General features: G+C 58.4%; 1 protein-coding gene across 3 annotated transcripts in view; it reads right to left on the bottom strand.

The window, feature by feature from the left end:
- PAK6 (p21 (RAC1) activated kinase 6) overlaps positions 1-25071 on the bottom strand; it is a 32462-nt gene that overhangs the window by 1903 nt on the left and 5488 nt on the right. The window contains exons 3-12 of one of the 3 annotated variants that reach the window (XM_062205620.1): positions 19140-19377; positions 18618-18705; positions 6880-7088; positions 5526-6179; positions 3497-3616; positions 1922-2419; positions 1673-1806; positions 1266-1392; positions 1061-1186; positions 553-687 (exon numbers count right to left, since the gene is read on the bottom strand). In XM_062205620.1, coding sequence (XP_062061604.1) covers positions 553-687; positions 1061-1186; positions 1266-1392; positions 1673-1806; positions 1922-2419; positions 3497-3616; positions 5526-6179; positions 6880-7083 — 1998 coding nt within the window. In that variant the 5' untranslated portion in view covers positions 7084-7088; positions 18618-18705; positions 19140-19377. The remainder of the gene's footprint in view (positions 1-552; positions 688-1060; positions 1187-1265; positions 1393-1672; positions 1807-1921; positions 2420-3496; positions 3617-5525; positions 6180-6879; positions 7089-18617; positions 18706-19139; positions 19378-25071) is intronic. The other 2 variants (XM_062205619.1, XM_062205621.1) reach the window with 2 other exon arrangements.

Here is a 25071-nt window from a genome sequence, read left to right as displayed (position 1 = left end):
CTGGGCTGCTGTAGAATTAGCCAGCCCGATCCCTCCTGTCTGCTAATCTCAAGGTCAGCAGCATAGGGTCCAAGCACGAGGTGTCTTGCAAGACACCTCCTACACCTCCTACTGTGGTGACCACAGACCGATTTTGCCATTTAGACCCTGGGCTCCAACCCCCCGGGACATTCCTAGCCCTGGCCACCAGATGGCAGTGCCACCTAGAAGTCCTTTGTTAACCAACCAGCAGGGGCTGTTTGAGGGTACTTGAGAAAAAAGGGTTAACTATCTCCACAGACAGAGGGCTGTGCTGGCTTTAAGGGGGAGCTGGGGCTCAGCTGTGGTCAGGATGAGGGGCAGCTGAGTCGGATCCCCTGGCAAATGGGGCACAGGGAGCCTGAGGCCTGGGCCTGCGTCAGATAGGGACTTGTGGCGTGACCCTGGGAGCTGGTGCAGATGTGGCCACACGCCCAGGCACAGGTTTCCTGTAGACAAGCAGGGCTGGTGCTGGCCTGGAGCCCAGACTCTGTCCTCGTGCTGCAGGAGGAAGGGGTCTGTGCACCAACTGACCTTGTGGGAGTTCCTCAGCCTGGGCGGGGGGCTGTCCCGGAGCCTCTTCATGGCTTGCACCGGCGAGTCGCTGAAGTAGGGTGGCTCCCCATCCACCATCTCGATCACCATGATGCCCAGGGACCAGACATCCACCTGCAGGAGGGCACTGCTCCTGACCCCTGGCCTCGGGAGCGGCCTGCTGGGATGGCTGTCTCCTCCCTCCCCTGCACAAGCGACCACGGACTGGAGGGACACGGCTGTTGGCCACTCTCTGAGAGAGGCCAGCACACATGGAGAAGCCTGGTTGTGCCTCTCCATGCCCTTGAACTTAGCGGGGGGCGGGGGACACTGGCAGAGAAGTCACAGGTGAAAGCAGCCCCACGAGAAAGGGGGAGAGGTACTGACTGACGTGGGGTCTGGGAACCGGGCTGTGTGTGGGGGGAATCCTGGGGGTGTGGGGAGGGGGGACAGTACTTTACGTCCCACACATCTGGGATGCTGAGGGTGTGGGGGGGTGGACGGTTACCTCGGTGGCATACAGAGACCTGGAGATCACTTCTGGAGCCATCCAGTAGGGGGTTCCCACCAGGGACTTCCTCTTAGGGACATCTTTGCTGATCTGAGCACAGAATCCGAAGTCGGAGAGCTTCACCTGGGGTTGAGAGGGGAGGGTGAGGAACCAGCAGGAGGGAGGTGGCGGCAGCTGTGTCGGGGGACAGGGCGGGGCCTACCCTGCCGTCCAGGGTCAGCAGGATGGAGTCGCTCTTGATGTCCCGGTGGATGACTCCCTGGGCGTGCAGGTAAGCCAGCGCCTGCAGCACGGCCTCGCACACGGTGGCGATCTGCTCCTCATTCAGTCTGCACAGGGACGCAGGGCCCGCAGATGGGCCACAGGTGTTAGCTGTGCTGGGGCTGCAGGGCTGGGCACGACAGGGCTCCCCCCGGGGCAAGGTGCGGGGGAGCCCCGGTCAGGTCACAGCCTGGCGGGAACTGAGCCAGCACCTATGGTGCAGACCACTCCTCTCTTCCCCACATACTCCCCTCCCCTAACACCTCTAGGAATCAGTTACCCCAAACAGGCCCATCTGACAGGTCCCCAGAGGCCGCCTCATGCCCCTGCTGGGGCAGTGCTGCCCACCTGACTTGGGAGATGATGTCGGTGAGGGCCCCACCCTGCAGGAACTCCATGAGCACCCACAGCTCCTCGCCCACCAGGTAGCTCTTGTACATCTCCACCACGTTCAGGTGCTGGTAGTCTCGCATGATCACCACCTGTGGGCAGCAGGGGCCCTGAGTGCCGGGCACGCGCCCCAGAATCTCGCCGCTGCTGCTCATCCCTGCCCAGGCTGACCATCCCAGCCCCCCCGCCCCCCGCCCCCCGGCCCACCTCATTAAAGAGCAGCTCCCGGCGCTGCTGCTTCCGGAGGTCCATCATCTTGACGGCCACCTGGCGGCCCGAGTGCTTCTCGCGGGCCAGGCAGACGATGCCAGTGGAGCCTTCGCCGATCTTCACGTAGCTGTCCAGCAGCAGCCGGGGGTCACCCTGGTCCACCACCATCCTGAGCGCAGCCTTGAACTGCTCGTGAGTCACCACACCCGTGTCCTCGCCGGCCAGGGCGCCCTTGGCCGCTGCGGGGTCCTGGGGCAGGTACAGGTTGCTGGTGCTGATCTGAGCGTGCCGGGTCCTGGGGGAGCCGGCCGGTGAGGACCGGCTGGGCAGTGGGCCAGTGGCTGGAGTGGTACGAAGAGACTTCAGGGGGCTGCTGGTGTCCGAAGGGGGCAGGGGACTGAATGTCCCTACAGGCTGGTCTGAAGGCAAGGACTGGGCCTTGACCACCAGGCTTGGCAGGGAGTCTTTCTGCGGCTGGCGGAAGGAGGAGCTGGGCTGCAGGGACAAAGCAAAAAACAGGAAGGTGTGTGGCTGTGGGACTGTGTGCAGGAACCCTCCCAGGGGGCAGGGGCAGCCCCTGTGACCTGTGGGTGCTGGCTGGCCAGGCAGGGCACCAGAGAAAACCGGAGGGTGCTGTGAGCAAAGCTCGCCCCCGGCTCCCATCTTTGCACCTGCTCTGCTGCCCCTGGTAAGACACCCAGAGCAGAGTCCCTCTCCTGGGTGACTGACAGTTGGGCCCCCAGAAGGCTTCCCTCCTTGCTGCTGGGTCACAGCACTCTTCCCTCCTGAGTTCCCTCGCCCATCTCGGGGGGGAGGCGGCCCTGGGCATCCGGGTCTCCACTCACACCCCAGGGCAGGGAGGCCACAGCTGGGTCTGAGTGCTGTGCCTGCACAGGGAGCCTGTGTGTGTGCCCTGGGAGGCCATGTCCCCAGCAGAGGGCTCGGTGTCCCCCAGGGCTGGGGACCTGCGGCCAGTGAGATCTGGAGCTCGAGATCAGCGAGGTCCAGGCTTGAGGCCGAGGCTTTGAAGGAGAGTCTATGGGACTCCTGGGAGCAGCCCCCACTTTCTCCTGGCAAAGGACCCCTCAGCTGGGAGAGAAGGCAGGGGCCTGTCCACATGTCCATCGGTGGCCTTGCTGCACGAGGTTACCATGGGCAAGGACCAACTGAAATGGATGGAGGGGCCGGTGCGGTGGCGCAGCAGGTTAAAGCCCCAGCCTGCAGTGCCGGCATCCCACATGGATGCCGGTTCGAGTCCTGGCTGCTTCACTTCCAATCCAGCTCCCTGCTAATGTGCCTTTGGACCCCTGAACCTAGGTGGGAGACTCAGAAGAAGCTTCTGGCTCCTGGCTTCAGATCAGTCCAGCTCTGGCAGTTGCGGCCATTTGGGGAGTGAACCAGCAATGCAAAACCTCTCTCTCTGTCTCTCCCTCTCTCTGTAACTCTACCTCTCAGAAAAATAAATAAAATCTTTAAAAAAGAAAAGAAACAGATGGAGCCATGACAAGGAAAGGGAGGGGCGGATGGCGGGTTAATGCATCGCTGCAGGCTCTGGATTACTCCGGGAGTTACCTGGTGCTGGGGACCTTGGGCGAAGGAAGCCGCCAGGAGGGTGCTGTGCACTGACAGTGCCTCGTGTGCCCCGGGGCCAGGGCTCCTGGCTGGGAGCTTGGGGGCTGCACCAGGAGTGTCCTGAAGACAGAGGCCGTGTCACAAGTTGTCAGAAATCATCAAACTTGCCTCCTGGACAAGTACCCGGGGTGCATTACCTCACTGGGTCCTCCTAGCCCTTGGGTTGTTTTATTATCCCGTGGGCACTGCTGCCTCTCCATCTGTGCAAGCAAACAGGCTCCCAGAGGTCAAGCAACTCGCCCAGGGGCACAGCCAGACATCAGTCCCCATGGACCTCACCGATGGCCCCTATGCTGCGGGTGTATTGGTGCCCTGTATCTTTGTACTTCGTGTTCACAGTGGGTGTCTCAGCAGGGTTTGCCCTTCCGGCTCTAGGTGAAACTGCTGCAAAACTCCAAAGCACCCACCTGTCCTACCTCTTTGGCCCCTCCCCCCCACCCCCCACTCCTCGTCCTCATCCTCCTTTGCTCTTTAGCCACAGTGAGAGGCTTCAGGTCCGAGTACAGGGGACTCTCACAGCCTGAGCAGCCGCCCTGGCACACCAGCACGGGCCTGCCTGCCCAGGGCACCGGTGCATGGACAGCCGCTGAGAGAGCTGCTGTGAGTCCGGTGCCAACCGCGGGCTCATGCTGCTGGATGGGTCCAGGGCTTCCCGGGTGGGCTGCGGAGGGAGGAGGAAGAAGTTGGGTGTGCCCTAGTGTGTTAGGTTTGGCCCAGCGTGGTGATTCTCAACTGGGGAGCACTTCGCCCCCCTAAGAGACACTGAGCTATGTCTGGAGGATTTTTGTTTGTCCCAGCTGGGGGTGGTACTAGCATCGACCTTGTGGGTGGGAGCCAGGCAAGCTATGGCATCTCACATCGACTGTGCCCACCTTGGTTTTCTGGGGATGCCTCCCCTAGGTACAGCCTTCCACAGACCCCTCAGCTCAGATGCTCCTCACAGGGACACGGCAAGCTACACCTGCCATCCCCCAGAGCTCAAGTGCACAAAGCCTAGAGCCTTCCCTGGGTGCCACAGCCAGTGGTGACTTGGCGTGCTTGTAGGTCCAGGTCACCCCTCCCCCCGGGCTTGCTCTCAAAGCCCCTACCACCACCACCACTATGAAGGGGAGACACCCATCACGCAGGCCATTGCCAGCAGCAGCTTCTGAGGCCCAGCGCGAGGGCCCGGCGGGGAACGGAGGCAGCCGGCATGGGGCGCTCTCTCCGGCTTCCTTCTCTGGTTTGCTCTCCACGCCTGGGGATCCTCTCCCTCGCTGTGAGTGCATCTGCTCCTCTGCCGAAGGGGCCGGCAGGTGAGAAGCAAAGCCGGGCTCTGATCTGCTCACCAGGAAGGGTCCCCACGAGGGCCCCTCTACCCTTCTCGTGGGAAGAAGGTGCCACACCTGCGCCGTCAACGGACCCAGGAGAGCCCACCCTCCAGGCTCTGCTCAGAAGGAAGTAATTACAGGACTGGAGGTCGAACAAGGGCCAGCCTCAGCAAAGGAGAGCAGGCCTGTGCCTCAGGCCAGAGGCAGCAGTGCTCTGAGGGCCACCTGTCTCCCACCCCCAGGGCTGGAGCACCCAGCTATGTCCAGGTGGGGGCGGGGTCTGCTCTGGGCTGGTGGGTAGGGAGCTGCCTTTCCGGGGGTGTTTGCCCTCTATGTGGGCCACCTAGGCCCCAGGGGGCAGCAAGGGCCTATCGTAAGCCCCTTGGAGGAGCCCTGGTCCCACGAAGGGGGACCTGGCTTGCAACCTGTGCCTCCCACGTGCTAGGCCTCAGGGGGACGTGGGCAGTGGCTGGTTCAGGGTGGACTCCTCAGCTGAGGCTGAGCTGGGTTCGTGATCTTTTTGGTCCCTCTCATTCTCCCCATCCTATGAATGGCCTGGGTCCCTGACACCCATGCCACAGTGGACACTCGCCAGGCCAGGCTCCTGCCTTCCTGGAAGCGGCCCCCCACCCCCCAAGGGAGGCCCCGGCTCCGCCTACCTTGCTCTGCGGCGGAGGGCCTGGCTTGCTGCTGCCCGGAGCGGCCGAGGCGGGAGTGGACAGAAACATGCTTCGGAACAGCCTGCGCTTCAGGCTGCTCTCCTGGGCCTTGGGACTCGGGCTGCCTTCCCCTCCAGGCCTGCCCGCAGCCGAGCCTACCAGGCAGGACTGCGGCCGGGCCTCCTCGGAACCATGCTTGGCAGCCTTCGTGCCACGCCTGCCGGCGGCCGTGGAAGGAGACGTGGCGGGCGGGGAGCTCTGCAGGCAGGCACCGAGCTGCAGGCAGCGCTGTGAGGCACCGTGGAACTCGGCGGGGCCCAGGGACTGCGCCTTGGCGGCCAGCCCGTTAGGCAGGACGCGCGGGCTCTGCGGCTCGGGCCCCGGCCCCTGCCTGGGGCCTGCTGGTGTGCCCCCGTTGCAGCTGAGGTAGAGGCCGTGGGGCTCGGTGCGCTCCGACTGCGGGCTCTGGAGGTACATATCCGGGTCAGTGGCCCAGTGCTCGTCCCCCAGCAGCCCCAGGGACTGGGCCCGCCGCCGGCTGGTGGGGCTGCGGCCGCGCAGGGTGTTGGAGCTGGTGACCGACAACTTCTGGATGTCATTGAGCAGCCCTGAGATGTAGCCGTCGGAGGGCACTGAACTGCCCCGCACCACAGTCTGCAGGCAGAGGAAGAGGAGCATGAAGGAGGGCCCCCTCGGCGGGAGGACCCCTTGCTGTACCACCCACCCGTTCATTAATTTACTAGGTTCCCTGCGGGTTAGGCCTGTGCCGGTGCAGGACACAGGGACACGACAGGGCAGATGGGTGGGTAACCAGGGGGTTACAACCCAGCACGCCAAGTGGCAGCGCAAGCTGAGCCTGCAGAGCGACACGGTGCAGGGTGGGGAGGGGGCGTCCTCCAGCTCTGGAGAAGTGTGCAGAGAACAGGTCAGGGTGTCCTCCACCTGCAGGAGGCTTCATGGCTTCCCTGACCGGGCCCTGGACCTCAGCTCCTACCAGGCCCTTGGCTCCACCTGTCTTGATCCCCACAACTACACTGCCCCATTCTGTGAGAACCCCCAGGCCCTTGGGGGCTCTAGGTGCAAATACCTGCTTGGGACACACTCATGCTACAAGACGATTCGCTGGTATCTGAAGTTCAGGGTCAACTGGGCATCTTGTATTTTTGTTTAGTCTGGTTGCCCTACTACCCTGCAAAGAGGGACTCTCAGGTCCCTCCTCTCCAGGCCAGCTGACTGGCAGCCGGCTCACTGACTGCTCACTGCTGGGGTGGGGGTTCCTCCAGGTGCATTTGGGTTTTACTGCGGGGTGGGGGAGCTGACCTGGGCACCCCGCCATCCTCGCCCACCCCCTCACCTTCATGGGCTGCAGCTGCACCCGTGTGATGCGTGAAGGGTCCACCACAGGCTTGGGGCGCCGCAGAGTGTCCAGAATGTTCTGCCACTGTGGGGGGAGCCCCACAAACTTGCCCTCCTTAGGGTCAAAGGAGGTGTGGACGCGGTGCTGGAAGTTCTGGGGGGCGGAGATCTCGGGGCGTTTCTTCTTCTTCTTGCGGAACATGGTGCCTGCAAGAGGGGCTCATGCTGAGCTCGTGCCCGGAACCACGTGCTGGCTGCAGCGGGTGCTGGGGCCCCAGGCTCGAGGCTCCCTCTGCCTGCCCCCCAGCACAGCTCCTCTGTCCCACCCAGGGCTTCCCCTCACCCTCACCCCTGCTTCCCCGGGGAAATGGCTGGCTCCCAGCAGAATGTGCCCAGAAGCAACAAAAGCACCAGAAATAAACAAGGAAAGAGGTGTCTGCTGGTCGGTGCCAAGTCCCCCGCGGAGCAGGCAGACTCTGGGGGTGTGCTCTGATACAATCCAAAGCCTGGTAGGATTTCATTCACTGTCAAAGAATTGGAAAAGCAGGAAAGAGGGAGGGAATCGACCAGTCATTTTATGACACCAGGGTGCCCCTGGCTCTTTACCAGACAAGGAGAGTTTGGAACAATCTAACTTATGAACATAAATGTGAAAATCCTACACAAAACTAGGAAATTAAGCCTAACAGTATGTTAGAGTTGTTTTTGTTTGGTTGGTTGGTTTTGGGTCATGATCAACTTGGGTTTGTCCCAGGATGGTTCGACCACAGCAAACACGCTAATGTAGTAGACACATTAATAAAAGCCCAAGCAGCTCATTCATAGACATTTTGTCCAGTCTGGAACCACGTATCATATGGGACCAAGGAACAACAGAAGGGCCTCCGTGGCTATCAGGTGCTTTGCCTGAATTCTAGAAAGGCACAAAGCCAAGGGCACAGCCCAGGGTGGGGGAAGGGTGGTGAGAGTGAAGCCCTCAAAGCAGTCAGAGAGCCCCACCTCCCAGCGCAGAGCTCTGATCATCTACGGACAGAAGACACAACCCACAGAATGGGAGAAAATGCTGGAAACCTACAGTCGGTGACTATTTACAAGGGGCTACTAACCAGAGTACAGAGTACTTCACAAAGGTTGTGGAAAATGAAATTAAACCATCACTTTATTTTGGTGCAAAAAAAATTTTTTTTAAGATTTATTTATTTGTTTGAATAGCAGAGCAGCAGAGACAGAGAGAGACTTTCCATCTGCTGGTTTCCTCCCCAAATACCTACGACAGTCAGGGCTGGGTCAGGCCAAAGCCAGAAGCCAGCAACTCCATCCACGTCTCCTATATGGATGGTAGAGGCCCAAGGATTTGGGCCATTTTCTGCTGCCTTCCCAGGTGCATAAGCAGGGAGATGGACCAGAAGCGGAGCAGCCTGGACTTTAACTGGTGCTCCAATATGGGACGCCGGCATTACACAGCGCAGCTGAACCTGCTGCACTGTAACGCCGGCCCTGCTGCAATAATGTCTGAAATCCATGCATGGATATTAGGAACTCAAACAATAGCCAACACCCCAAAATAATCCAACTGGAAAATGGGCAGAAGGTCTAAACATTTTTAAAAGGAAGAGATACAAAGGACAAACAGGTCGATGAAAAAAATGCTCAACACCACTAATCAGCAGGGAAACGGGAACCAAAGTCACAAGCAGACATCACCTTAAAGATAGGCTTGGTGAGGGCTGGAGGAGAGGGAGCCTCCACAGCACAGGCGGGAATGGAAATGAGTACAGCCTGCGGAAACCAGTATGGAGCTTCTGGAAAAACACGAAACAGAGAACTGCCACGTGGGCCAGCAATCCCACCCCTGGGTAGACATCCAATGGAAAGGAAATCGCCTGTCAAGGAGACATCTGCACTCGTATCCACTGCCGCTAGCGGCCTAAGTGTCCTTCCACTGATAAACGGATAAACGCACACAAACGCCGTGGAGTGGGATGAAAACTTGTCATTTCCAACAACTGCAGCTGCAGGTCATTATATTGAGCTAAGTAAGCCGGGCCCAGGAAGGCAAGTGCCACACAACTTACTCCCGTGTGCAGTCTTGAACATTCGGACCTCATGCAGTCACTAGCACCACGGCGGTGTTATTAGGGGCCAGCGGCGAGGGTGGGATGGGGAAAAGTTGATGAATGGGCACTGAGTCACGGCTAGGTAGGAGTAAGTTCTGGTGCTTTATGGCATGGTAGGAAGGCTATAAATAATGCCAGTGAATTGTATATTTTTCTAAAACAAAACTAGAAGCACGGATTCTAAATATTTTTTGCCATAAGGAAAAGCTGACTGTTCGAGGAGCGCTATTTTTAACCTTGATTTGAACATTACACATTGTGTACATGCACGGAAACATCACATGGAGCTCATAAATATGTACCGTTTTTAGGTGCCAGTTAAAAATAAAAACCAAAAAGTCACTTGCAATCAAGCCTGCCACCTCATCTGCTGCCCTGAGGTCTGCGTGAGGTCTGCCGACCACCAGGGAGGACAGCAGGACCGGGGACGGGCGGGGAGCGGGGAGCGGGGAGCCGGCAGGCAGAGCGCCTCTCTCAGAGGCAGCCCCAGGCCTGGGACCACACTGGCGGTCAGTGTTGGGGTGCCCACATGAATGCTCCGGATTTGAAGGGGCTCCAAACAGCTCAATGGTTCTTCCGGCACCTGGAGAGGCCGCCGCAGGCCACGTGAATGCTTGCACTTTTCATCCCCCACAGATCTGGAATGCAGGCCACCGCGTTCTCTCCTGGCTCCTGCTCTGGAAATGGTGCCTTCCTGATCTTTTGGTTTTTTCCCCTGCAAGTTCTGAGGGAGGTCTCTGACCTAGAGGGCGGCTGGTGCCCCCTCGGAAGGGCAGGGGGCCTGAACGACCACCGTATGCCCCACAGGAATTCACCTTGCGCGACTCAGTCTGGGTGTCTGCTGCACGTCTCGGCCCGTCGGTCGCTTTGATGAACTGTGAGGGTCAGGAGTCCACCAGACACCCCCTAAAGGCAGAGCCACATGTGCAGGACCCCCAGAGAGACCCAGGGCTTCGGGAGGAACTGCGAGTGGGGTGCAGGGAGCCTCCTGCTAATTTGGAGAGAGTTGGAACAAGCTACTGAAATGATCCGAGCCTCAGCGTCCTCCGTCTCCCCGAGGGGTGAGTGAGAGACAGCCCCCGGGCCGAGGTGGGCTGCGGTCAGCAGGTTCCCAGCACACAGAGGCTGCTCGGCTGCAGCGCTACCTCCCTTTGCATCCCCACCTCTCTGCTCAGTGCCTTCAGGCTCTGCGCTGGGACAGATCCAAGATCCAAGTCTGGGAGGGATGCTGAGCCCCTGGCCTCTCACACGACTTGTCAAAGGCCAGGCCTGATTCCTGAGGGCCCTGCCTATCTCCATGCTGTGGTCTCCTGGGGGGTCGGAGGGCTGGAGTTCCTCTGTCTCCATTCAGCAGGCCTGTCCTCACAGCCTCATGGCCAGCCCCACCAGCCCCCAGCCCCGCGTTAGTTGAGCCGACCGTTTCACCCTCTTCCTGAGCTCCGAAGTCTTTAGGGTGCAGAGATGCACCCTGGAGCTGAGGCAGAGCCGGCTAACACTTTTCCCCAGAACATCCCTGGCCCCAACCCGGGGCCCAGGCCTTGTGGCAGGGATGCGTGGGAGAGTAGCATTAGCTAAGAGCTTGAGGGAGCCTGGGGTCCCCGCTCCTGCGTCCGCAGTAAGTGATTCCCGAACAGGCCCTTCCTGAAGGCAGCAGAAAAGACCTGGGGAGAAGAAAGGGCAGCCGGGCGCCCTGGGGTCCTGGGCTCTGGAGGTGAGGGTGGGGCTTGGAGCCGGCAGGGGGTCATTGAGCTCATGGGAAATCAACAACCTAAAGCGAGGCTGCGAGGACTTTTCTGAAACATGGGGAGGCCAACACTGGGATGCCCGGATTGTAAGCAGAAAATCCAGAAGAACCCAAAGTACTGGGATTAAATAAGTACTGGGATTAAATAAGAATTTAGAAGGTCCCCGGTTTAAGCTCAAGATGACACAAATCAATCGAATTTCTGTGAATACATAACCACCAAGCAGAAATTGAAATGAAAAGATACCCTTTACCATTTTAGATTAGAACTAGCAAATACCTAGGAATAAAGCTAATGGAAGACGTGCAAGGTCTCTACCTTAAAAAATGCAAGACAGTTCAGTGATGTTCATGGAAGTTATTCGCAAATTAACCTGCACATTTATTGCAATCTCAGCGACTGTCTTTCGGTAGAGATTGACAAACAGATTCTAAAATGTGCTGAGAAATATGAAGAACCAGCACTAGCCAAGATGATCTTAGGGAACGAAGTTGGAGGATTCCACTAAGTAGATACCAAGACGGATGATAAAGCCTCACTTGTTACTCTAGCGTGGAATCAGCACCACGCTGATAACTAGCCCAGGGAACAGACGAGAACCCAGAAATAGACCACTCCTATGAAGTCACTTGATTTATGGCAAAGGTGACACCGCAGTACAGTGGGGGGTGGGTGATCTCTTCAGCAAGCGCAGCTGAAGTGATGAGACAGCACACCAGAAATGCGAGTTCATGTCACACCCCAGCCAGCCGGACACGGATCCCTGGCCCACCGGGAGAGGCCGTGATGGGGTGGGAGAGGGAGAGGCCCACGCTCTGGCTGTCTCCTCCCCCGGGCTCCGAGTCTGCTGGAGACAAAACCTGCCCACCCAGGGCTCCCAGGGACCAATGAAGCCACCAAGGGATCCTTTGTCCAAAGCAGATCTGGTGAAGTCCCAGGTTTGGAGGAGGGGTTCTCTCTAAAGATTTCACCTGCATTAGTTGGTCAGTGCTGGGAGACCCACGAACATGTGAAGGAGATACATGGAGGTGTCACGGCCACGACCGCCTCCCCTTACCGTGCCTTTCTCAGCCTCTCAGTGTTGCCTAAAGATGGGTGGCTTTTCTAAATAAAGAGAAGAGTGACCCACAGACACTGAGTGCCGGGGAGATGCCCACCCACCGAGTCCCAGCACTGCCTCCCGCCCGCTCCCTGCCGGTGCTGGGTTCCCTTTCCACCTGTGCTCGCAGGGCTCCTGGAGCTGAGGGATCTGGCTGATGTCCCTGTGACTGCCACCCCACATCCACCCTCCCTTCCTCTGGGGAGGGAGGAGCTCTCCTCCTGCTGCCTGGCCCCAGAGAGATGAGGGGCGCCCGAGACCTGAGGTAGAAATGGCGGAGGCAGGGCCCCAGCAGGAGCTCAGGGTGCAGAGGGTCCGGCCCAAAGTGGCCGCAGGTGGGAGGCAGGCAGCACCTGGCAGAGGTTTCCCAGAGGACATGGTAGCACACCCAGCAAAGCCCAGGGCAGGGCTGTGGGAGGCACCCAGGCCCAGGGCTGCCGCCGGACTGCGGGGTCAGGGGCAGGAGGCTCAGAGCCAGACAAGGAGGTGACCTGTCGTGAGAGCCTGCTGAGCACCAGGCCTTTCTCAGGATTTCTCAGGCCTCACAGCAACCCGGGGCAGCAGGAACTATTCTTACTATCCACAAACGCCCACGGGGCTCAGAGACGTTAACCGGATCGCCCAAGGTCACAGTCTAGGAAATGAGTGAGCTGGGGGACTGAATTGGATCTGATTCCAAAGCCCCTGCTCCGTCCACTTTGCCTGCTTGGGAGGGCATCGGGAGGCTGGCAGTTTCCCCACACACACCCAAGATTTCTCCAGGAGCAGGGGGCTGAGCAGCCTGATGGAAACTGGGGGCAGTGAAGAGAGTGGGACAGGCCCAGCTCTGACCAGCACAGCTGTCAAGTTCCTTGCTGGGCTGACCTGTCAGAGCCCAGTGAAGACTGGGCCTGTTCTAACTCACGGGCTAACCCTCACCTTGTCCAAACCAGGGGATTTTTGCTCCTTTCAAAGGGGTGGCATAAAATATTTCAAAGAGTCATATCAGGGCCTACAATGGCCAGGGCTGGTACACCTGAAAAGCAAAAGCAAGCCCTGTGGCCCAGGACGCCTGTATCCCGTATCGGAGCTCCAGTTCCAGACCCACTACTGCACTTCCAATCCAGCTCCCTGATAATGTGCCTGGGAAGCAGCAGGTGATGACTCAAGTACTTAAGTTCCTGCCACCCACTTGGAAGACCTGGATGGAGTTCTAGGTTCCTGGCTTCAGCCTGGTCCAGCTCTGGCTGTTGCAGCATTTTGGGAAGTGAACCAGTAGATGAAAGATCTCTGTGTCTCTCTTTTTCTGTCGCTCTACCTTTCAAATAAATAAAAATGATTTTTTTAAGATTTTTTTTATATGAAAGCCAGAGTCACAGAGAGAGAGAGAGAAAGGGAGAGAGAGGGAGAGAGACCAATCTTTTATTTGCTGGTTCACTCCCCAAAGGGCTGCAATGGCCAGGGGCTGGGCTAGGCCAAAGCCATGAGCCAGGAACTTTTTCCTGGTCTCCCATGTGGGTTTAGGTGCTCAAGCACTTGGGCCATCTTCTGTTGCTTTCCCAGGAGTATTATCAGGGAGCTGGGCTAGAAGTGGAACAGCTGGGTCTGGAATCGGCACCCATATGGGATGCTGCCCACATAGGATGCCGGCATTGTAGATGGTGGCTTAATCCACCATGCCACAATGCTGGCCCCTGCTGTTGCTGCACATGCTGGTGTCCTGCGTGGTCACCCAGCTGACCCTCTGCACCTGACACCGAAGCAGCTTTGGCTTCTTCCTACAGAATCCCTGCAAGGGGCGGGCTCTCAGCTCCAGGCAGGGGCTGCAGCCTGGGAAGGTGGCTCCCAGACGGCCTGTCTGGGGGGGCTGCTGTCCCCGTGCAGGGGGCGCGTCCAGCTGGTTGCCCCAGGTCTGGGATGTTGGTGAACTGTCTGGTGGGGGTGAGGTTGGTGGGATTCGCTGCTGTTTCCAGGCATCTGGAAAGAGGGGGCGGCTGCACACTGGGAGGCCTGGTTTGCAGAAGGGTGCAGTGTGCCCCAGCGGGGAGGCTCGGGGACTGCTTATCAGCATGGACATCCAGGGCTGGGAGGCTCAGGGTGGACCCTGGGGCCTGCGACCTTGGCCTCCTCTCCGCCTCCTCTCTGGGCCTCAGCATTTCCATCGGTGACAAAGGAAGGGACTCATTCACCTCTGTCAGTTTCTGCAGGCGCAACAAGGCGGGAGGAACAGCGTGTTCTTGCTCAAGGAGCAGTTTGGGCTATTTTTAATAATTGTCACTCAGGGAGAGCTGGTGTCAGTAGCAGGCTCAGGGCTGAGAGTGTCACATGTGCCATCTCCCCGGCCCATGAGCTAGAGTGATCCCTGTCTCTGCTACATGGGCGAGGGGAGCGAGGCTCCAAAAGGCTAAGTGATTAGCACAGAGGAGGTAGACCTGAGTACGCCCCACACCCTGATCCTAGCCCGCACCACTCCCAGGCCCACCACAGCCACTTGCGGGAGACTCAGTCCACAGACCTTGGTGCCTACAGAGGAGAAGCTGGGCCCGGACACCCTGAATCTGCAGCAGGGTCATCTGGCCTCTTGGAACCCCCTTTGGGAACCAGCACCCCATACAGCCCTCTGGGGATTGGCAGGCTTCGGCTGCTTCCCTGGCTTGGAATTTCCACAAATAGCCGTTCATTGGAACAGTCTCATGTGCTAGGAGGATTCTTCTCAAACTTGACTTTCTGGAGTTTGTTTAAATATAAATCCGTATTATTCATTCCTCTACTGAAAAAAGGATTGATTATGCAACCCCTTTTACCCCAGGCCCTGGGGCCACAGTGAGCGAGACAAAATCCTTGCCTTGTGCAGTTTGCATCTTCAAAGAGAGGCAATGATGTGCATGAACGGGGCTCATGGCAGCATCTGCTCTGGCCCTTGGCCCCTGCCCAAATTTCAGTCCCCCTGTGGCACTGCCCTCTGGCTGAGCGCATGCAGTGATGGTGAGCTACTCCCCCGGCCAAGGCCCCTGCCCTCTCTCCCCTCGGTCCTCTCCCTGCTCACCCTTTGTGGGAAGCTCGGCTCCTCTCCCTCCAGCCTCCCCTGGGCCTGTGCTTGCCATCTGCTCCTCTGCACGTGACACGTGGCTGGAGCGACAGCACCACAGCACCCTTTCCCGGCTCCCCAGATACAGGGGAGGAGAGGCTCACCTGCTTCTCTGCCCAACTGCCCTGCGGGGTCCTTCCCCCCACTGTCCACAGGCTTTGTAGAAGCCAGGGGAGTCCCTGAGAGGCTGAGGTTCCACTGTGCCTCTCAAGTGAGCTAGGGAAATGAGGCATCTGCCAGGGCCAAAGGCACTGCACACATGCCACAATGTCTGGGCTCCCTGTCCTTGTCACCATTCCTGCAGGACAGGGCCCCAGCCAATCCCCAGGGGAGAGATAATGGGCTGTTGTTGGAAAGAATACGCTAATAAAGCTCATTCTGTTGCTTGTGTCAACACTTGAGAGGCACAAGAGCCAGACTGGCCAGTGGAGGAAGGTCAATATTGACTCGGGCTGTCTCTGGGCCCAGCGCTAGGCTGCACAGACAGTGGCTCAGACCATAGCAGCACCTGACCTCTGACCTCTGCGTGCTATATCTAGAATTCCAACCTTCGTCCATTCCCCTTCTGGTGCAGGACACTGGGACTTCCTGTCGGGCTCCCAGCTTCTCAGCAGCCTCGCCTTGCAAAGGCCCAAGTCCCCAATGTCCGACCAGAAAGATCCTCTGCCCCCACATCCCAAGATTGCCCGTTTCCACAGCCCTTCACTGCTTGGTCTTTGTTAATCTCCCCACATTCTGCTCACAAAACCACAGTGCGATAGGTTGGCCACGCTTCAGTGGGTCCATTGTCAAAGAAGGAAGGTGACCAGGGAGAGGAGAGAGATGAGAAAGAACACATGCACACACCAGTGCCCACTACATGTCAGGTACTGTGCCAGGCACTTTTCTCAGTGTCTCCGACAGTTGGTGGTGGGTATTAGGAGCTGCTTTTCACAGACGAAGACACTGAGCAGTGGAGTGCATGAGTTCAAGTCCTGGCTCCTCTCTCCATCCCAGCTTCTGCTGATGCGCACACTGGGAAAACACAGGTGACGGCTCAAGGACCCATCTGGGAGATCTGGATTGAACTCCAGGTTCCTGGCTTTGGCCTGGCCCAGTATCAGCTGTTCTTGGTATTTGCATTGTTCTAGGTCTCATGCATTCAGTGCACCTGGCCTTGGTATTTATTTTTGGTTCTTTGGGATTGAACCCATGAATGGGAAATCTCTGCTTCTGTGTCTTTCAAATAAACACATTAAAAAAAAAAAAAAAATCCACGGCTCAGGGAGAAACTATTATCCAAGGTGGTAAATGTGGAACTGGAATTCAAAACCAGATCTCTCTGACCCCAAGCTCCTCCACCCAGCCCAGTGCCCAGAGAAATCAAGTGCACTCCCCAGATCACACAGCCACTTGGAGCCAAGGTGGATCTGGAAGCCTCAGGCCACAGGCGCCCTCTGCCCAGGCAGTGCCTGCAGTAACGGTGCATCCAGGGTCCTCCCTGACCTGCCTTACTTTGTTCCCAAGGCTTTGCTCTAACTCCCTCCAACAGCATCTTGTCAAAAAGCCAGAACATCCTCAAAGTCTTCCCGGAAAGGAATCCTAGCAATGGAGGCTGGAAAGGCGGTCTCCTGCCAGGGCTGCGTGACATTCGCCGCTGCAGTTAGGCCTCACAAGTGTCCCATGAGGAAGTCATCATCATCCCCACTTTACAGACGAGGACACTAAACAGTGTGCAGAGGGACTGGCGGCGTGGCCTCCCTTCCAATGCTGCAGTGCCCGCTGGAGTCCTGGCTGCTCCAACTCTGATCTCACTTCCCGCTAACGCACTGGGAAGGCAGTGGATGATGGCAAAAGGTGCTTGGCCCTGCCACTCATGTGGGAGACCAGCAGGTGGGTAGGCCAGCAAGGCTCCCTGGCTTCAGCCCGCCCCGGCCCTAGCTATCAGTCATTTGGGGAGTGAACCAACGGTTGGAAGGTCTCTATCTATTTTTCCCTCTCTGTTTATGTGTGTGTGTGTGTGTGTATACCTCTCCCTCTTTCTCTGACACTCTTTTTTATTTAAGATTTATTTATTTATTTATTTGAAAGTCAGAGTTTCGCAGAGAGGCAGAGGAAGAGGCAGAAACAGAGAGAGGTCCTCTATCTGATGGTTCACTCCCCAATTGACCACAGGGCCAGAGCTGTGCTAATCTGAAGCCAGGAGCCAGGAGCTTCTTCCGGGTCTCCCACACGGATGCAGGAGCCCAAGGACTTGGGGCATCTTCTACTGCTTTCCCAGGCCATAGCAGAGAGCTGGATAGGAAGTGGAGCAGCCGGGACTCAAACTGGCACCCATATGGGATGCTGGCACTATAGGCACCAGCTTTATCTGCTATGCCACAACGCTGGCCCCATCTCTGATGCTCATTCAAATAAGTAAATAATAAATAAACCAACTTTTAAAAAAGTTTGGAGGGGCCTGCACCTAAGTGGGAGACCTAGAAGAAGCTCCTGGCTCCTGGCTTCAGATCCACCCAGTTCCAGCCTTTGCAGCCATTTGGGGAGTGAACCAGCGGATGGAAGACCTCTCTCTTTCTCTCTCTGCCTCTCCCTCTCACTGTCTGTAAAGGGCAGGATATAGAAAATACAGCCTTGGCTGGTTCATGTCCTGGCTGTTCCACTTCTGATCCAGCTCCCTGCTAACATGCCTGGGAAAAGCAGCAGAGGATGCCCCAAATGTTTGGGCCCCTGCACCCATGCAGGAGACCTGGAAGAAGCTCCTGACTCCTGCCTTCAGTTTGGCTCAGCCCTGGCTGCTGTGGTTACCTGGAGGAGTGAACCAGCAGATGGAAGATCTCTCTCTCTCTCTCTCTCTCTCTCTGTAGCTCTGACTTTGAAATAAGTAAATGAAAAAGAACAGCAATAACAACAAGAAAAAGAAAATGCAGCCTCTGCCCTGGGAATTCTTTACGTCTTACCCTTGGTGTTCGTAGCAGCATCTACACCCAGATCGAGGGCCACTCATTGTGGGAGACCTGGGGGTGAGCTGGCAGGCTGCGGTGTGCAGAGCAGGCACCTCTGCGGCTGCCTCCAGCCCTGCTTAGCTCAGGCTGAGCTTGCCACCACCGTCCTGTTGGGGAGGCCTCTCCCCCAAGCATGCATCTAGTGCACCTGGCCTTGGTGACACTGCCTTGTCCCAGACAGGTGTCAGACCTGATGACAACCATAGGTCACAGGTGGGCACCTGGTGCAGCAGGTGCAATGCTGCACTGGATACCCACATTCCATCCTGGAGTGCCTGGGACTCCAATTCTGGGTTGAGCTTCCTGCCAGTGTAGACCCTGGGAGGCAGCAGATGATGGCTCAAAGTTCTTGGGCCCCTGACACCCACGTGGGAGACCTAGATGGGGCTCTGGGCTCTTGACTTTGGCCTGGCCCAGATACTTGGGAAGTGAACCAGTGGGCAGGTGGGAGATCTCTCTCTCTCTCTCTCTCTCTCTGCCTTTCTAAGCAATAAAAGTAAAAATTCACAAAAATATTAGCATCTATTTGAAGCCATGCAGATCTACCCACCCACCATGGGGCTGAGATGCAAGTGACTTACCCTGTACCCCTAAGGACTGGGAAATAGGACCCCTGCCGCTGCCAACTGTGGCAGAGAGGCCCCAGCCCCGGGGGCCACCTGCCTGCCCACAGTCTGTCAAGCACGTCTGGAGAAGGCTCCGGGGCTGCAGACCCCTCACTCACCCACTCACTGCTCTCGGAGGCTCCTCAGGCTCCTGCAGTGGGCGGCTCTCTCGGGCAGTCAGCGGCGCGGGGCCGGTCCTCTGCAAGCCTGCGCGGAAACACACAGACACACTGGGGCAGATGCAGTGAGTGTCCCCGCGGGCTTTGGCGGCTGGCTGGAGTCCAGGGCAGTGGGCACCACCCCTCGCCCGCCTCCCGACCGACCGGGCGACAGTCCCAGGTGCCTGAGACGAGCCGGAGGCGGGAACGGGGTGGGGGTGGGGGGGCGCAGCGCCACTGCCCGGTCGGCCGCTCGCCCCGAACTTCGGGAGTGCAAACCGGATCCGGGGGCGGCGCGCAAGGCGAGGCCTGTCCCCGTGTCGCCGCCCCGGCCCGGAGAGGGCTCCCAGCCTGGCAGGGCGGCGGCGACACTCACTTGCCAAGCGGGAAGCGCCGGGGCGCTCACAGAGGACGCGGGAGCCGGGCCCGCCCAGGGCGGGAGGGAGCTCGGCGCCGGGACAGAAGAGGAGGTGCCGTGCTTACCTGTATGGGCCGCGCCGGTCGCACCTGGCCGCCAGTTTGATTTTAGGGCGTGGCCTCAGGTAGACTCGGCGAGCTCGGGGCCCAGGAAGAGTCGCCGGGGCCGGGGCCGCGAGAGGAGGGACGCCCCCGGCCCCACTCCTTCCTGCATTCGCTCGGCTCCGGCTCCCGCCCGCCCTTCGCCTCCGGGTCCTGACCCCGCCGCGCCCGGACGAGCTGCGCGGACACAGACCTGCAGGATCTGTGGAGCGAGGGCGGTGTGTAATTAACTCATTGGTTTGCATTGCAGATGCACGCTTGGAAGCCGCGGGCCGACTCTTCCCGACCTCGGAGAGGCTGCGTTTCCACCCACACATCCTGGAGAGCCCGGCTTCGGTCCTAAAACCTGCAGCGTGACCTGTCTGCCCCCACCTGTATTTTTGTTCCAGAACTGGCATCACCGGGCTGGGCCCTAGCATGGCCATTCTGAGGGGCGGGGCAGGGGCAGGGGCAGGGGCAGGGGCTTCTTGTCTGTCTCTTCCCCTAACAAGGAAGTGATAAGACCCTTGATGACTTTGAGGGCTCTGTGCTGGCTTGGAAATTCAGGACGTTTTGGGGTCCCCGCGACTCCCTCAAGTGGCGACAGCCAGAGTCACAGTCCAGTGCCTATTACTATTGGGGACCCCAAACTTCAGTTAATTGAGGCCACCATTGCCACGTGGCCACATTGGTCACTTCTTTAGACATGTCAGGGCTACTGAAGGGGATGTCACTCATCTCCTGGACTCCATGGCACCTGTGCAGTCTACATCAGGGCTCCCAGACACAGAGCTAAGGTGAGGCGAGGGAACTCAGCACTGCACCCTGCCTGGCTGCACCACAAGCCGGATGCCCTCATCTTCCCTGGGGAAGGCACGGTGCCAGGTGGTGACACTGGCCCTGTGTGCCGTGGGAGGGTGGTTAGAAGCCGGGGAACACAGGGTCCTCTTGCCACCCCCGCAGCCCATACACTTGCTGTCTCTGTTCTCTGCCTCCTCTGCCCCTCCCTCCTCCTCTGTGTGTCTTTGCCAAACCATCCTTTCACTTTCCTGCTGACCTAACACCACCATAGGCTTGACCCTATCCCCAAATCCTGACCTCCTGTGGCTGCCAAGAAGCGGACGGGCACAGGTCATACAGTGTGGCTTTCCTCTTGGATTAATTACTCAGAGACACAGGTGCACAGACTGAAGGCTATGGGAAGCAGGTTGTGCTGTGGGGTGAGGGAGACCAAGAGGGAAATGTGCAAGGAACCAAGCTAGAATGAAATGTGTTATGTCATTGAACCTAGAATCAACACCCTGAATTATTTTTTTGCTGATTCACAAATGTGCATGTGAATTATCTCCACTAAATACACATGACTTCAATAATAAAACCACAGGTCCAAGCAGCCCTTTTGACCCGTTGAACTATGATGAAGTGTGGATATCAGAATATTGTGAGATGTGATGTGAATCCAGGCTTGGGTATTCCATGATGGCCCCTGGCCAAGTCCCATCCTCAACCTATAGGGAGCAAATACAGGAAACCAGGCCTCCTCTCACCCTTGGCAGCTGCAATGGGGTTTGGCATGACAGGAAGAGGCTTCTAAGCGAGACTGACCAAGGAGTTAATGAATTCCCCATCACTGATATTCGAGAATATCCACTGGGGGCAGCCTTTTAGCCTAGTGGTTAACGCAGCGGTCAAGATGTCTGGGTTCAACGCCTGATTCTCTGGCTCCGAACTTCCTGCTAATTCAGACTCTGGGAGGCAGAAGTATGGCTTAGAGGATTGCGTTCTTGCCACTGTGTGGGAGGGCGGAATAGAGCTCCCAGCTCTAGGCTTCAGCTCAGCCCAATCTTGGCTACTGCAGGCATTTGAGGAATGAACCAACAGATAAGAGCTTTGTGTGTCTGTCTCTCTCTGCCTCTCAAATAAATAAATTAAAAAAAAAAACTATTAGATATGCCAGAGAAAAAGTTCCCATCAGATAGAAGACGAGACGAGGTGACCTCTCGGGTCCATCACAAAGCTGTTTCTGCACCTCCAGTCTCATCTGCATAGGGTTCAGTTGCATGGGGGCTGGATGACCTCTGCCAGTGCGATGGCTGGGACACACAGAATGGATCCCAAGTGATTAACTTCTGGGTGTGACCCCTCGTCTTCTCTAGTCTCTGACCCATGTCCAGCTCAGCCCTACCCAGGAGAGGGCACAGGGACAGTGCAGGAAGTGCCAGGAGGCAGCACAATGGCAGCACCTGTGCGCCTCCCTCTGGCACTGAGCCCAGGGCGAGCACAAGGCACGCCCTCCTTTGAAGAGCCGTGGCCGCTGGCAGAGGCCTGCTGGTTGAGGGAGCAGTCCAGGTACTGCCCCTCTACCAGCTGGGCAGGAGGTGTGGACAAGGCACCGATAACAGACATTTCATCACAGGAAAGGACTCTGGGCTCCTGCCAGGCCTGGGCCTTGGCCGCCCAGGATGGTCTGGGAGGGCGTTAGGGCGGGCACTTCCTGGTTGTCTCTCAGCCAGTCCTGTTGCGACAACAGCTGGCGCTGGGAGCCCAGGTGAGGGCCAAGGAGGAAGGAGAGGATCGCTCTGCAGCTGAGGAAGGCAAACACTATCTCTGCACCCTTCTGTCCCCGGGGTCAGGGAGGCTGCGACCAAGCTCACCTCCTTCCAGGGCCTCTGCTGGGAGGACTGTGCCCTCCTCTAATAGCAGGGATAACGAGCTCTCCCAGCACCGCATGCTTCTGGCGCTGGGCTGTGTGCACATGGTACCTGCACCTTCACAGCAACCCAGGCAGGTGAGCACCACACTAAAATTCTCACTTTACAAACGGGGAGACTGAGCCTCAGAGTGGTGACTAGCTTAAGGGCCCCCTACCGGATCCGAAGGTTGAAATCTGATCACCAGTGTGAACATGTTGGGTGGTGGGCTTTTGGGGGTGTGTGTGACTGGGTCATGAAGACAGAGCCCCCAGGAGTGGGACTGGTGCCGCCACAAGAGGTCCCAGAGAGATCCCCAGCCCCTCCTGCCTTGTGGGGTTACAGAGAGGCACCACCCCAGTGAGCCGGCAAGCCGCCCTCGGCAGACACAAGATCTGCTGGCACCTTGATCCTGAGCTTCTCCGCTTCTTCAACCCTGAGAAATGTGTTTCTGTTGTTTCCAAGCTGCCCAGTCTATGGTGCTCGGAATGGAATAAGCCAGATAGTGAGTGCAAGAACCAGCAGTTGAGCCCCAGCCTGTCTGACCCAGCTTAACTGTGCTGCTCAGAGGTCCCTGGTTGTGAGAGCTGTCCAAACGGTGGGTGGGAGGGGTCAGCTCAGACCACTGCCTAGGCAGGTGGGTCACGTGAGGTATGGAGAGGCAGGGGAGGATGTCCCCTGCCCCCATTGCTGACTGGCATGAGGCCCACCACATGGCACTGGGCGGGAAGAAGAGAGGGGTCCCCTTCCTCACCTTCTTTCTCACTTAGTCCCCTTCCTCACCTTCTTTCTCACTTAGTCCCCTGCTAGGAAGCAGGTGCAGGTCTGATGTTCCTGCCTCAGGCCACCGATGGTTCCCAAAGACACCAGGCCCACGTGCAGGGAGCCATGCACCTGCTCCCCACTCAGCAGGAGCAGCCCATGGGGCTGGGATCCCGGAGGGCTTGCTGCCCACTCACGCTGGAGCCCCCACCCCAGGAGCAAAGAACTCTGCAGAGAAGGCCCCGTCCGTGCCCCTCTCCTAGGCTGACGAACACTGTCATCTCCTGCTCCTGGGCTGGCCTGGGCCGCACCCCTCACTTTGCTGGGACCACCCATCTCTGCTGATGGGGCCCAGAAGCAGGGCAAACGTCCGGGCTGAGGGAATCCTCAGCCAGGAGGGAGGCAGGTGGGGCCGGCTGCAGAGGCCCCTGCCTGGCTCCTGAACAGACAGGTCCTGGACCTCAGCAGAGGGAAACCAGCACTCTCAGCACCACCAGCCTTTCTCCCAGGTCTGCCTCTGCCTCCTAGCCTGATGGGAATACACGGGACTGGCCTCCCTGGACACCAACTGACAGCGGCCCGATGGGACTGGGCTCAGGGAACGTGGCGGGTTGCAGGCTGCGGGCTGCGACTGCGGCACCCTTCCCAGGCACCCGGGGGTCTGTGCCAAGCTCCTGTGGGCCCAGCGAGCGCCACCTCAGCGCTGGGGACACTCGCTCTAGAGACATGACAGATTCGTTCAGGATCTCCCGCTACCACTGCTCTTGCAGCTCCTGCTCTTAATGGCCCCGCATTCCATCCGAGTTCTCTGCAGTGCAGCTCCGGAGCTGGCAGAACCAACAGCTGCAATTCTCCTTGAATGGAAGCTTTTCCTAGCCTTTCTTCTCTCTTCTGGGCCTCTGAAAGTCGTCTGGGGCAGGGCTGTGACTGTGGCACCCCTGCCGTGGAATCCAGGGCCAGGCGAGCAGAAGGCCTGTGCGTGGCCAGGCAAGGGCCCAGGCCCAAGCCCCAGGGAAGTGAAACTGAGCCCCTGTGTTGGGACTTTGATGCAGAAGGAGCTGCTATCAGGCCTGAATCTCTCAAGGTCTCCTCTCCCTCAAGGGAGGGAGTATTAAGGGAGGGAAGTTAAAGTTTCTTTGCACATCAACCTCTTAGTAAAATCCCCTCACTGACCAGAGGGGGCGCTGCAGCCCGCCCCACAGGGTCCTAGCTCAGACTCAGGAGGTCATTTATCTAGAATATCTTGATGTTCAGTCTCAATGGTTTTTCCAGGAACTCAGGCCTGGGACAGTCACTGCCAGCTGACTGACGGCAGCCCACGGGGCCATCACTAAAACTCCCCAAAGAACACGCTCCCAGGAGGGCCACGAACCTGCACCGGAGCTGAGCACACACCTCTCAGCCCCAGGGTCAGTGTGTAAAGACGTCACTCCTGGCTGTGTGGGGGGCCAGGAGGTAAGTGACAGCCTCCAGCACCCTGGGGTCAGTGACTGGCTCCCCGCCTGTGGACGGGTGGACCGGGTTTGGGGGATTTTCCGAAAGAAAGAAGGTGGGAGGAGGTGCCATGTTGGCTGCCCAAGCCCCTCCCTCAGCCCTCAAGGCACGAAGGTCACAGGCTGTGGGCAGTGTGGCCCCCTGGGGGCCCTGAGCACTCTGGGACTGCCCTGGGTGGGTCGACCTGGCTCACTGCACGCAGCTGCCCCTTGCTGTGCGGCCATCTCCCCTCCTGCTCTTTCCTTCTCCCTCTGTGGCACACACCGACAGAACTTCTGACCACCGCCAGCCTGCTGGACATTCATGTGGGGCCTGGTCACACAAGAAGATGGATGCCCCAGAGCCAGCACCTCCTCCTGTCCTTGCCCTCAAGAGCTGAAGCCTCCACTTCGTCACACCTCTCTGTACCCCAAACACACGGCCATCCAGCAAGGTACAGAGTGCAACGGGAGCGTCTTCTGGCCCAGGCCAGGCTGGGTGGCAGGTGACAGGCCTCCCGTTCCTGGTGGTAGCCCAGGGTCAGGAGAGCACCCTGCTCCCCTCGGCCTGGCATCTTTCATCTCCAGGCCTGCTCCTCATCGCTTCCTTCTTAGGCTCAAGACATTAAAGTGCTTCTGGTCAAAATGGAAGATGCTCCCTGGGCCAGACGAAACCAGAGCCAATTCCTTTACAAACGAGTGTGCTCTATTTGTGTGACAGTGGCCCGGGTCTTCCCTGGGGGACCAGCCGGGGGCTGAGCAGGAGGCAGGGCGGATGGCTGGGTCCACCTCCAGGAGGCACAGAGGACGACGGCCACCTGTCCAGCGTCCCAGTGTGTCAGGCCAGGCTGCCTCTTGGCAGCCATCAAGCTGGCCCCTCGCTGGCTCCGGCCTCGGACGCAGCTATTGAGGGAAAGGCAGCCTGGGCAGCAAGAGAGCACTGGACAGGGAGTCGGGGACCCCAGGCCTGACACTGTCTACTACTGCCGCCAG

This window comes from Lepus europaeus, chromosome 11, assembly GCF_033115175.1.
Source record: "Lepus europaeus isolate LE1 chromosome 11, mLepTim1.pri, whole genome shotgun sequence".
Taxonomy (NCBI): Eukaryota; Metazoa; Chordata; class Mammalia; order Lagomorpha; family Leporidae; genus Lepus; species Lepus europaeus.
The sequence above is the reverse complement of the archived record's forward strand: the minus strand, read 5'-3'. Positions and strand labels throughout refer to the sequence as shown.